This window comes from Anas platyrhynchos, chromosome 21 (assembly GCF_047663525.1).
Source record: "Anas platyrhynchos isolate ZD024472 breed Pekin duck chromosome 21, IASCAAS_PekinDuck_T2T, whole genome shotgun sequence".
Classification (NCBI taxonomy): Eukaryota; Metazoa; Chordata; class Aves; order Anseriformes; family Anatidae; genus Anas; species Anas platyrhynchos.
This window is the reverse complement of record NC_092607.1, coordinates 17,215,824-17,227,335: the sequence shown is the minus strand read 5'-3', so window position 1 is coordinate 17,227,335 and position 11,512 is coordinate 17,215,824. Positions and strand designations below refer to the sequence as shown.

Below are 11,512 nucleotides of genomic sequence, written 5' to 3'. Positions count from 1 at the left end.
CACACAGGCTACCAAAGAAAAACCCAAAGATGAGGATTTTTGGGTTGCTGCCTGCCTGGACCAGCCTCGGGTAATGGCCAAGAGCTGGGGGCTGCACGCCCCCACTGCCACAGCCAGTCCCTGCCTCTCCCACACCTCTCCTACCGCTGGCAAACACGGCTCTACTCATTGCTCCACTACACACACAGAAATCATCACTTCCTTCCCATTATCCTGAAACTGAGATTTGGCTCAGAGCAAACACCGAGAGTACTAAAAGCCCCGGATAAGAAATCCGTATCTCCGTGACACTGCTGGTTGAATTTATTAACATCTTCGTTTTTACATTAGTTTAAGAAATATTTTTTTTAAAAAAAGGACAAACCCTCCGAAGAAGCTGATTGATCGACTGATCCACTGATTCTCTATTTCGTGTGAGCTAGTTGCTATTCTGCTTAGAGGTCCCTATCATCTGTGAACCCCCACAAGTACCGAACGATTTAGGATGCAGAGATAGAGAAGCGTGTAGCTGGGGGACGAACACCAGGGGATGGGGGGGATGGAGAACCAAACGCTGCATCTAGACAAACAAAATAAAATGTGTTGGTTGGTTGGTTGGTTTGTTAACAGGAATCAGGTGCTAGGTGTGTAGAAAAGCCCTTTATCCAGAGATCTCCTCCCGCTGTTCCTTGTTCCTGCGCACTTCGGCTGCGTGCAGTTCCTGCAAAGACAGGAGAGGGGACACCAGGCAGGTGAATCTTTAGGGCAAGCCTAGAGCTGGGGGTGTCTCTCGACAGTTACAGGCTGACAGTTTCTGCTCTTGCAAGCTCTGTTTTCCTTCTGTCCTGCACGCAGCATTGGCACCAGCCAGAAGAAAAGCTCCCAGAGCAGTTTCACACCCGTTGCAGCCCCGGGGTCTGCAGCCTGCAGCACCCATGGGTGTTGGAGCCACAGGCATTAACCTGGAGCCCTGTGCATTTCCCTGGAGCCCTGTGCATTTCCCTGGAGCCCCACACATTTACCCAGAGCCCCACACATTTCCCTGAGCCCCGTGCATTTACCTTCTCGCGGAGCCGCTCCCTCAAGGCGGCGAGGTGCGCCTCGCGGATCTCCCTGCTCAGCTCCATCTTGTAGTTGAGCTTCTCCTCGGCCAGGCGGCTGAAGTTGTTGTTCTCCTCCAGCGCCTTGTGCAGCACCTCCCGCTCGTGCTCCCGCTTCTCCGCCAGCTGCTTCAGCACCTGCGCCTCCTGGGTCTGGCGAGGCACCGGGAAAGGGTGAAAAAGACATCAAAGACCACCAGGTCCAACCCAGCACCGAGCCCCTCACGGAGCCACGTCCCCGAGCACCCCACCTGAGTACCTCCAGGGACGGTGACTTCCCTGGGCAGCCTCTTCCAATGCCTCCCAACCCTTCTGGGGAAGAAATTTTTCCTAATATCCAACCTAAACCTCCCCTGGCACAGCTTGAGGCCCTTTCCTCTTGCCCTAACCATTATCCTGTGCCTTACTCTGCAGTTTTTCTCCTTTTCTGTATTTTTCACCGGAAGATATTTCATGATAAAAGGTGGGAAGTAGCATAGGCAGCTGTTAGAAAAGCGAGGTTTGAAGCTGAACTCGGGTGAGCAAGAGCTCTGTCATAGCCTGGTCATGTCCACAAGGTCAGACAGGGCTCCAAACAGCTCTGCAGTTGTAGGAACAGGACAACCGTGGACACCGAACCCAATTTCCTGCCCAAAACAGGCTGCAAATCTACATCACCCCCATGTCTTACCTGACTATTTACAGCTGAGTAATGCTAAGGGTAAGAACACTAATGCTGGCCGGCTTAGATTGCTCCTGAGAAGCCTGCTTTAGGGTTTGGTGTGATCGGTACCCTCCTAAAGGCCCCGTCTCGTTACCTTCCTCCTCTCCTCTGCAGCCTCCAGCCTCCTCTGCAGCTCCTCCAGGGACAGGTCCTTCTTCTTGGGGGGGGAGGAAAGGATGGGGCTCTCGGGAGATAAATCTGAAGGCGACTTCAGGATCACCTCGAAGCTCTGACCTGATGCCCTCTTGTCCAGCTGCTTCACCTCCATATCTTAGGGGAAAAAACAAGAGTTCTGTGACTGTGACACCCAGGAGAGCGTTGGCCTGAGGGCACTGAGCTCTTCACGTGGGAATAAGGTGTTAATTCCCTTGTCCTGACCTGGGTGGTTTTGGTTTATCCCCAGAATTTCCTGATTAATTGGCTTCATCCCCCCCCCAGGTCAATTCAATTATTTTAAATTCCCAGCATGTCTTAATAAAATTAACTGGGAAGGAGCCTAAACTGAAGGGCCCGGGCTGTGATGTGGATTGGATTGCTGCCCCAGGAGGGGATGGGGGGGTACTGGTGAGCTCCCACATCAACCAAACTGCTAGCAGGGGCATTTGGGAACAATTTTGCAGCCCACAGGAGCAGGTTACGTACCTCCATACTGGTAGATGGTGTTAGGGTGCGGCTGGGTGTGGAAGCAGGAGCAGATGAGGGAGAGCAGAGACAGCTCCTTCATTTTCTCCTTGTAGGCTGAAAAATAAGGAAGAGCAATGAGGAGGGAGTCTAACGGCAATGGGAGCTCTTTTTTTTTCATGGAGAAAAGAAGCAAGTGGGCACCAGGAGGCCTGTTTGTAGCTACCAGACTCTGTGGAGGCTTTGCCAGGCTGCCACAGGTTGCCAAAAGGTCCCCAGGGGGTATCTGCTCTAGAGTAGACTAAATTAGAGACCAGCGTAGCAGCGTCACGGGAAGATATTAGGATTTTACCACGTCTGGAGGTGTAAGTTCCCCTGGAAGATTTTCCCTCCAACAGAGCTGACACACTCTTGGCTGCTCTGGCAGAAGAACGGTGCTTCCATACGCCTGCTTCATCCTCACACTTATTTTTCCTCCTAGGCACAGAACCGCATCCCAATTTACACCCCGCTTGGGCCAAGCAGCAGCTCCTGCAGCTCAGATTTTTACTGAGCTGATTTTTTTTACTGATTTTTACATTTCTGTTTGCTCCACATTCTGGTTTCAGCGCCCTTCCCAGTTCTGTGGCTGTGTGTATACCCGACAGGGGCGGTTTAATCAGCGATGCAAGCCACAGGGCAGGACATTTCGATTCTGTTCCTGGTGACAGGGACTTCGGAAAGCCTCTGGGAGCGCCGCGTTGTGCTGGGCTGGTGACATGCAGCAAGAAGCTGGTGCCTGGTGCTGTGCTGCCAGAGCCCAGAGGGGGGATCCCTGGCCAAAATGGGAGCTGTGAACACTTAGCAGAAAGCACTGAGGTCCTTTCTTTACCATTTCGGCTGGTTCTGTCTGGAACCAAGACGTTAAGCAGATGTGCCACATGTGAAACATTTGGGTTTCAGTCCTTGAACTTCGGCAGCTGTCCCCAGTGCTGGTTTCATGGTTCCCTGCATAGATAGGTGCAGCCCTGCCTTCCTGGAGGTCTGCTGTAGGGATTTCATTTGGTAGCAGCTGCCTTAATCCCACCAGGATCTTCCAGGATCTGGCAGGATCCGGCCCCATCCCGGCGGTGCAAAGCTGTCCCTTCAGCACTGCTGCCCCCAGCCCTGCCAGGTGCCATGGTGAAGGCTTGGGGACAAAGGGGGGCAAAGGACCCAGCCCTGGGAAGCAGCTGAGCCCTGGGAAAAAATGATCCCGACCCCTGGGAAAAAAAATGACCCCAGCCCCTGGGAAAAAAATGACCCCAGCCCCTGGGAAAACAACTGCCCCCTGGAAAATAATCGACCCTGGAAAAACATCCGACCCCTGGGAAAAGAGATAACCCCTTGGAAAACAACCGATGCCTGGGGAAAAACTGACCCCTGGGAAAAAATCGACCCCAATTCCCACCCCAAAAAATAAATCACCCACGAGGGGCAGCCCAGAACGATCCCCAGCACTGAGAGCCAGCAGCAGCCACCCTGATGCCCCCATCCTCATGCACTTTTTGATCTGACAGGCTCAGTGACAAAAAAGAGGTGGCCAACACACCATTAGCGGGCTAAATAAGCACAGGCATCCTGCGAGGAGAGGAGGGTCCTGGCTTTGTACATTTGGGTCTGTCTGGGGCTGTACAGGCTGGGAGCAGGACAAGGAGCAGTGGCTGGGGGTGGGAGCGGTGCTGAGCAAAGGGAACCAAATCCCATGGGGTGGTGAGACCACAGGGCTTGCCAGATCCAGCCCATCACCACCCAAAAAATTTGGTTCTCTGCTTCCTAACCAGATAAATCAAGCTGAGCAGATGTCTTTTTGCGAGGTGTTTTAGGATGTCCAGCAAAACATGGGCTGGTAAGGCACCACACCAATGCAGGGTGATTCAGGAGGAACCAGAGGCACAGTGAGGCTCATTTGTGTGAATCCAGACAATTTAAGGGATGGGACCGAGCCTGCTACATCTGGTAGCAAGGTCAAAGGAAGGTTGTTACAAGAAAATCGCTGGTTTTGCAAAGATAACTTTGGAGAAGTAAAAATTGCTTCCATAAAGCATGAAAATGTATTTTCATTTGTACCATGAAAAGACGAGAAGAGTCCAATTATAAATGTAACTAAAGCACAAACCGAAGGTAAAGGAACGAGAGAGATGGGGGCTGGGGCCCTGCAGCACAAATTCTGCCATGCCACAGACACAAGAAATGAAGCCACAGTCCCCGAGGAGCCTTCAGAGCACAACAGAGTGCAGATGTTCTCACCTGGTAAGAATGCTGCCATGAAGATGACAGAATCAAAGAATCAATCACAGAATCACAGAATCACAGAATCACAGAATCCAGAGCTTTGTCTCAGAATAACTCATTTCCATCTTCCTGCCCCACAACATCCACCACCAGGACAGCACAAGAGCTCACAGAACCACAAGAGGAAGGGGAACCAGTGAAACCAGTGGGATCCAGAAAAATAGGAGCAATACAGCTCCATTGGTGTTGAAAAGGGACGACAAAGCCCAGGAATTCAGTGGAGGGATTGTGCAGATAAGAAGTTGCACCCCATGCTGATGCCAGGCAGCATCTTGGAGATGCGATGAACTTGGACCCGTTTGGAGCCATCCACAAGGACAGGCAGATGTGAGGCTCACTTTGCCTTCTGTGGGACATCTTCTGAACCACCCCCCAGCAGGGGTTTCCAATCACCTGGCTCATTCCCTCCTAGGTTTCATTTGCAGCTCGTGTCCACCCCATCAAGCCACATTACAGGCGGCCAAACGATTGGCAAATCACTCAAGCTCCGAGGCTGGAACATGTGGGGTGCCTGCAGGAAAATAACCCAGGCAATCACCCCTCTCCTGTCTCAGCAGGACATCAGGGGCCAAGCTGGGCAGCAGAGACCCAGCAGCCTGGGCTTGGTCTTTGATGGGTCACCAGGAGGGAGAAGCACGGGCTGGGTGCTTGATAAAGGACTGGAAGGAGCCGAAATGGAGGCAGCAGTCCCAGTGCGTTTGTGGGTTTGGGGCAAATACAGATTTGGGTGGTCAGGTTTGGATGAGACAAAGAGGAGATGGGAATAGGATAAGGATAAGGATAAAAGTTCATCGGTGCTGTGTGACACCAGGCAGACATTTGGTCCCTTCGGATCTTGGTTTCATTTTCATTTACTGAGGGTGATTGCACTTGTCCATTATGCCAAATAGATTTTATATTTATTTATTTATTTATTTATTTATTTATTTTTATAAATACACGCAGAGAATGCAAAATTCTCCACGATGGCACTAGACACGTAGAGGTACTTCAAACGCATAAAAGGGCTGTTTGAAGATATGCTGAGCAGCTCTTCACCATTTGAGGCGTGCCAACGTGCTACGGCACATACCCATGGTCTTTCTTCTAGCTCTTTCGTATTTCGAAATCATATATATATATTCTTAATTATTATTATTTTTTTTTAATCATAGGTTTATGCCTGGAAGAGTAAGGCCCATGTCGCTAGGGCATCAGGGAGGAAGAGGCTCGGAGAGAAAAGGTGAGGCAGGAATGTTGCTGCCAATTAATTAGCAGAGGATGGAAGTTTTAGTGAGCTTCAGGTCCCTCTGCGTATTGCCATCCATAACCATCAGCCCTCCTCACCCCAATACAGCAAGAAGTTGCAGTCCACACTGCTGCCCCAAAGGCCTCATCTGCAAACCTTCGACCTGCCACATCAGAGCATTAAATCTCCGTTTTTCCTCTGCAGAAGGAGAACGCACTCATCTGGCAAACAACACGTCCACCAGCTCTGAACCAACACCGCTGTACTCCAAGGAAGGGCTCTTCTGAGATATCTGAGGGATCATCACAGTGTCTACACGCTGCCATTAAGGACGATATGGTTCATATTTTAGAAAAAAAAAAAAAATCAAGGATTTAGATGCCTTGTTTGGATACATTGGTAGGAGTATAAAAAGACCTAAAACAGGTTCTTTTGGCTTGTACAACTAAAGTCCCAATAAAGGAACCATAAACATCTAAGTCAGGCCATATGCACTCTATCAACAGCTGAAGAGAAGGAATATTAATAGTGATTTCTTGAGAACAAGGTGATGGAGAGGTTAAGTGGAAAGGAGTCTGACTGTGTCCAGCACCAGCCATAGAAATGGTGTGGGACAGCTCTGAGCGATGTCCACCAGCCCCAGAAAAGGGAGGTAGAGGTGACCCCAACCCACAAAAAGCCATCCTGCCCCTGCAGATCATGCAGGAAGGGGAAAACCCCAGGATCCATCCGGACACCTCCACCATCCCCTGCTGCGAGGCCAGGAATGACAAACCCGAATTCCCTCCCGGCTCCACCTTCCCAGCCACACCAGCAGGAAAAAAACCCCACGAGGCTTCCTCCGTACCGCATCATTTCATAACCTCCATGCCTGCTGCTGCTGCTCATATCTCTACGTTGAGCCCCAACACCCATGGGTGGTGGGAAAAACCCCCTTGGGGCTTCAGCCCCCGGGGCTGCCTCCCGTTTTGGGGTGCCCGACGGCACCAGGGCTTTGTCCAGCTGTGCAGGGAGGAGGCGTGAGGGCTCTGCCCTGCAAGCTGTGCCCGTGCAGCACGGCCAGCACCGCAGCTGAGCCTGCACTGAGCATGTGCTGCTGCTTCCTCCGCTGCACACACAATGGCCACGGCCGGGGGGAAACGCCTGCGGAGGCAGGTGGGAGCCGGAGATGGCTGCGGGGTTGAGGGAAGCAAGCCCCCCAGCTCTTTTTTTTCATCCCCGGGGGATTTGGGGGGTTGAACAAACCCAGGGAAATCTTCCCAAGGTGGGGATCATCGGCCCCCCGGGCAGCAGCTGCAGGCAATTAGAGCCGCTCTCCACTCAGCACGGGTTTGCTTTTGCTGGGGATGGAGGTGAAAATACGGAACATGATTTTTTTTTCCTTAATTCAAGGATCTGCTTGCCTTTTTCCTCCGTGCCCGTGGCTGAAGGCAGTGGCTGAGGGGCGGCTGCTGCCTGCAGAGCTGGGCGAGGCTCAGCATCGCTCCTGCCCTGCTCTGCCTCCCCCTGCCTCAGCCCTCATTCCCCTTCACATCCTCCCCCCTCACATCGCCCTCTCGGCGTGGAGGGAGCCACAGGGAAGCGTGGTTCCCCTGAAGCGAACGCTTCGTGATCCCCTTTGACACGAAAGCAGCATCTTCCTGCAGGTGGAACATCCCAGCTGGGCTGGGAGGGCGAGGATGCACCAAAAGGAGCCGCGTTTTGTGCCCCCACGCCCCTCATCCACCACCTCGCCCCCGTCACATCCGATGCAGCCTCGGTTTCGGCAGCTGGGAGCCCTGCTCTGTCCCCAAAATAGGGACGGGGGGGCAGCAGGGTGGGCCCACACGGGGACACTCGTACAATCGCTGCGGGTTGCCTGTCTCCGAGACGCATTTTCACAGCGCTGCTTCACCATTTTTTCTTAATGCAAAGCCCCCTCGGGATCTGCTGCACCCTCACCCGCCCCGCGGCACCTCCCATCTTTCTGTCCCTTTCTCCGCTGCCTTTTAAAAAGGAGAAAGGGATGGAAAATGCATGGAGGAGACACGGGCACAGGCCAGTGAAAGGAGCAAAGGATGCTGCCTGGTCTCCTTCTGGCTGGTTCTGTGGCTGGGAGGGGGCACAAAGCACTCCCCACTTCTTTTTGTCTTTTCTTTATATCCAGACCTACATCCCGAGCCTTTAGGATTCAGCTTCACACCCCCAAGCCCCTCTTTATGCACTGAGAAATGAAGAGCAGTTTCAGGATAAAACTCCTTTTATTTTGAAGGGAAAGAAGCAGACCCCCCAGCCCCACCCCCTTCTCATTGTATCGTTCCTGGATTTTCTCCTTCACCCGAGTTCCCAGTCCCAGCCCTTTGAATTCCCACTCTTCACCTAAAAGGGGCAAAACTCGTCTTTAGGAAGCAGTTTGGATGAGGAGCATCCTCCCTGCAGCCCGGGATGCTGCAGCCAAAGCAGCAGGCTCCCCGGGCTACGCTATTATTCCCATTATTACTGCAGGGGGGAGGAAGGGCTTCCCTTGCAGCATTTGGTTTCACTCAACGCCATCAGAGGACCGCTCCCCTGAAGCATCTCCTGATGGAGAAAAAGCGAGCTGTGAAAGAAATGCAGGGCTGGGGAGCTCTGAGGATGCACAGAAACCCACCCAGGTTTTTCTGGTTGGGCGTGGGGGGGATATTTTAGGGCATTACCATCAGCATCTTGTCCGCATCTTTTTTTTTTTTCCCCAATAACCATTTAGGAAATCTATCATCTTCACACAATAAAATGCATTTTCTAATTTCTCTGCATCCAGCTACACAGCAAGCACATTTTAAATAGGAGAAAAAAAAAAAAAAAGCTGCATCACGCTACAAAAATAATTATTAATTGGCATGCAGCAGCATCTTCCGATGGTGCACCGTAATGACAGCAATATTTTAAACCGGCAAGTTTATCGCCTGTGCATTCGTATTAAAATAAAAAAGCCCACCTGCTATCTTGCATCAGAGGGGTGTGTGCCTGGGGGAGGAAGGGGAACAATGCTGCCGTAGCAGCTGCCGCCTCATCAAACTCCCCCGAAACGCAAGGAAAAAAAAAAAGGAAAAGAAAAATAATAATAAAAAAATATATATAAATGAGAATAAGGATAAAAAGGAGCCGGGCAGCGTGGGGCTGACCAGGTCTTGCCCTACCTGAGACGGTGCTGGCCATGCTGCCGTGGGGCTGCGGTGGTGGTGATGGGGAGCGGGCTCGGCACCCGCGGCGGGGAGGTCGGAGAGCCCGCAGCACGGAGCAGGTGGAAGGAGAAGGAAGGGTCACGGGCTTGGGAATGGCACTGAGCGGCTCAGGCCTCCTTTCCTGGGTGGCTTTGACGCCGGGTCCCTCCCAGTCGGACTGCCTGCCAGAAATGCAGCCCCACCGGGGAGGGGGGAGGCGAGCAGACACACCCAGCCGCACGCCAGCAGAAGATGGCTTTTTCCTCCTCTTCCTCCCTTTCTTGTCTGCTCCACACAACTCGGCTGCTTCTCCTTCCTTGGCCCTTGAAAGCAGAAAGGAGCCGATTCTCTGGGTTTTATTGTTGTTTTCCTCAAAGCTTCCCCAGGCGGAGGCAGCCGGGGGCTGCGGCTGGGCTGTGGCTCAGCGAGGCAGGGCTGCAGCCCCCAGACCCAAATCTTGCCGCATTTTCAGCCCCGTGTTGTATGGAGGAGGGGGCCCAGCAGCTTTTGGGCTCCGTCTTTTGGGGCACGACAAGGGGCTGCAGGCAGGGGGTGACGGTGCTGAGACAGGCAGGGAAAAGCAGAACACAGCCTGCTGGATTCAGTGGCACTTTTCTGTATTCATTTATTTTTTTTTCCAGGACATCTTTTCTTTGACTTCCCATTTTCTGTCATTTCGCCATTTGTGGCTGCTGCTAGAGGCCGGTACCTCTGTGCTTTTGAAGTAGGTATCACAGCACCTTCAGGACCAGGGAAGCCCCCCCATTTCATGCTGACAGCAGCAGCAGCACCCCGGTGTCACCCCACCGACCAAAACTGCACAAACCCACCTCGTTTCTCATCGGACACGCTTTGCACGAGGCTCCCACACAATCCCCCAGCCGTCAGCATCCCCCCCGGCTGCCAAACCCCGAGTTTCCCAGCGCGCTGCAATGCAGACGCTGCCAAACCCTTCCAGCAGCTGCAGGGAGCCATGGGCTCAGACAGGGCTGGAAGCAGCATGCTGTGCCTACCACATTCGCTTAAGAAATCAGAGATTTCCCTTTTTTCATATTTTTTTCCCCTAATCTCTTAGTGTCCTGTTCTCTCAGCACTGTGTGTAAAATGGAAAGCCTTATCACAGAAAAAAAAAATATATAGAGAGAAAATAAGTCTCATCAGAATAATACGAGCAGTATCAGAATAATACTAGCAGTATCCACACCTTTTCACCATGTATTTGGAACAGGAGGTTGTTTTGTTTGTTTGTTTTTAAGCCTGACTGGACAGTTCACAGCTTCCTGCTCTATACAAGGCTCATTTTGTTTTTGCAAATCCCTCTGCTTTCTCTTTGGGGTGAATTTCTAGGACTTTATGGGCTATCCTGAAGCCAGCAGGCTGAAGTTTTCTGTTTCACTATACACACCTCAGCATCAGTAGGTTAAGACAGCTCTCCCAGGCATGTGAATGCTGGAATAATTCTCCCACTATTCAATATGAGCTTTGGTTTTTATTTACCTAGAAGATCTGATAGGGTCTGTCTGCCCTTTGCGATGTTCTGGAGCTTCCAGGCATCGGTCACAGGTGTTTTCTTCCTTTTATTTAGAAAAAGGAACACTTTCAAGCTACCAGGGCATGTGTCCCAGTGGAGTACGCTATACAAGAACTGGTGAGCAAACTAGATTTATGTGTGCAACACATCACACACTTCAGCTCTGGTGTTGTGCATATTTCCTAGATAACCTGTCATATAAATAACTTTTATATAATTAATTCTGGATCCATCTATAACACCAGGAGATATTCCTTCCTTGTTTTAAACTTAACCATCTTTTTGAGTTCCCTCTGGTTTTCACTAGGGAGCTTCTGAAGGTGATGGGTGTTCTTCTCCAAGATGGGGATTAGGGAAAATTAGTGCCTATTTGGCTAAATCGTCCTCTGCCTGACATCTAACCAGGCAGGCTCTCAGGAAACAACAGATTTTCATGGAGAATCGGCAAGGAAGTTAATTTTATAGCACGCACTTCTTTCACTACTCCTTTGTGAATGTTTTCAACATTTTAAGCAATCAAACATTTGTAGATGTCTTTTAACATAGGAAGGGCTTCTGCCAATAACTCTCGCTGTCAAAAATGCTGAAAAAATGCAAGTCTACAACAGTATGGCTGTGCAAACCACTAAAGGCAGCTCTTCTGTTAGCTCTGAAGCACGGGAATGTCCTTTGAAGAAAAATAAAAATAAAAATTCCAACCTGACAGAAAAAAATCTCTCTTTAATACCCCCAAAAGAGGGACTCGTAGCAACCCTCCCATTTCATTACAGGACACCGTCATCTAGAGCAGCTGAGAGGAAGATTTACAAGTTGTGGTTGTTACCAAGAGGGTCGCAGGCCTGGCACACTTCACAT

At 51.2% G+C, this 11,512-nt stretch overlaps 1 protein-coding gene across 1 annotated transcript; it reads right to left on the bottom strand.

Moving 5' to 3' along the window:
* Positions 1 to 285: 285 nt before the first annotated feature.
* On the bottom strand, positions 286 to 9,482 carry STMN3 (stathmin 3). Its single transcript, XM_027442945.3, has 5 exons — positions 9,103 to 9,482; positions 2,425 to 2,520; positions 1,877 to 2,052; positions 1,041 to 1,232; positions 286 to 700 (listed from the first exon to the last, which is right to left on the bottom strand). The coding sequence occupies exons 1-5, from the start codon at positions 9,119 to 9,121 to the stop codon at positions 641 to 643; spliced, it is 543 nt and encodes a 180-aa protein (XP_027298746.1). The 5' UTR covers positions 9,122 to 9,482; the 3' UTR covers positions 286 to 640.
* Between the last annotated feature and the right edge of the window lie 2,030 nt (positions 9,483 to 11,512).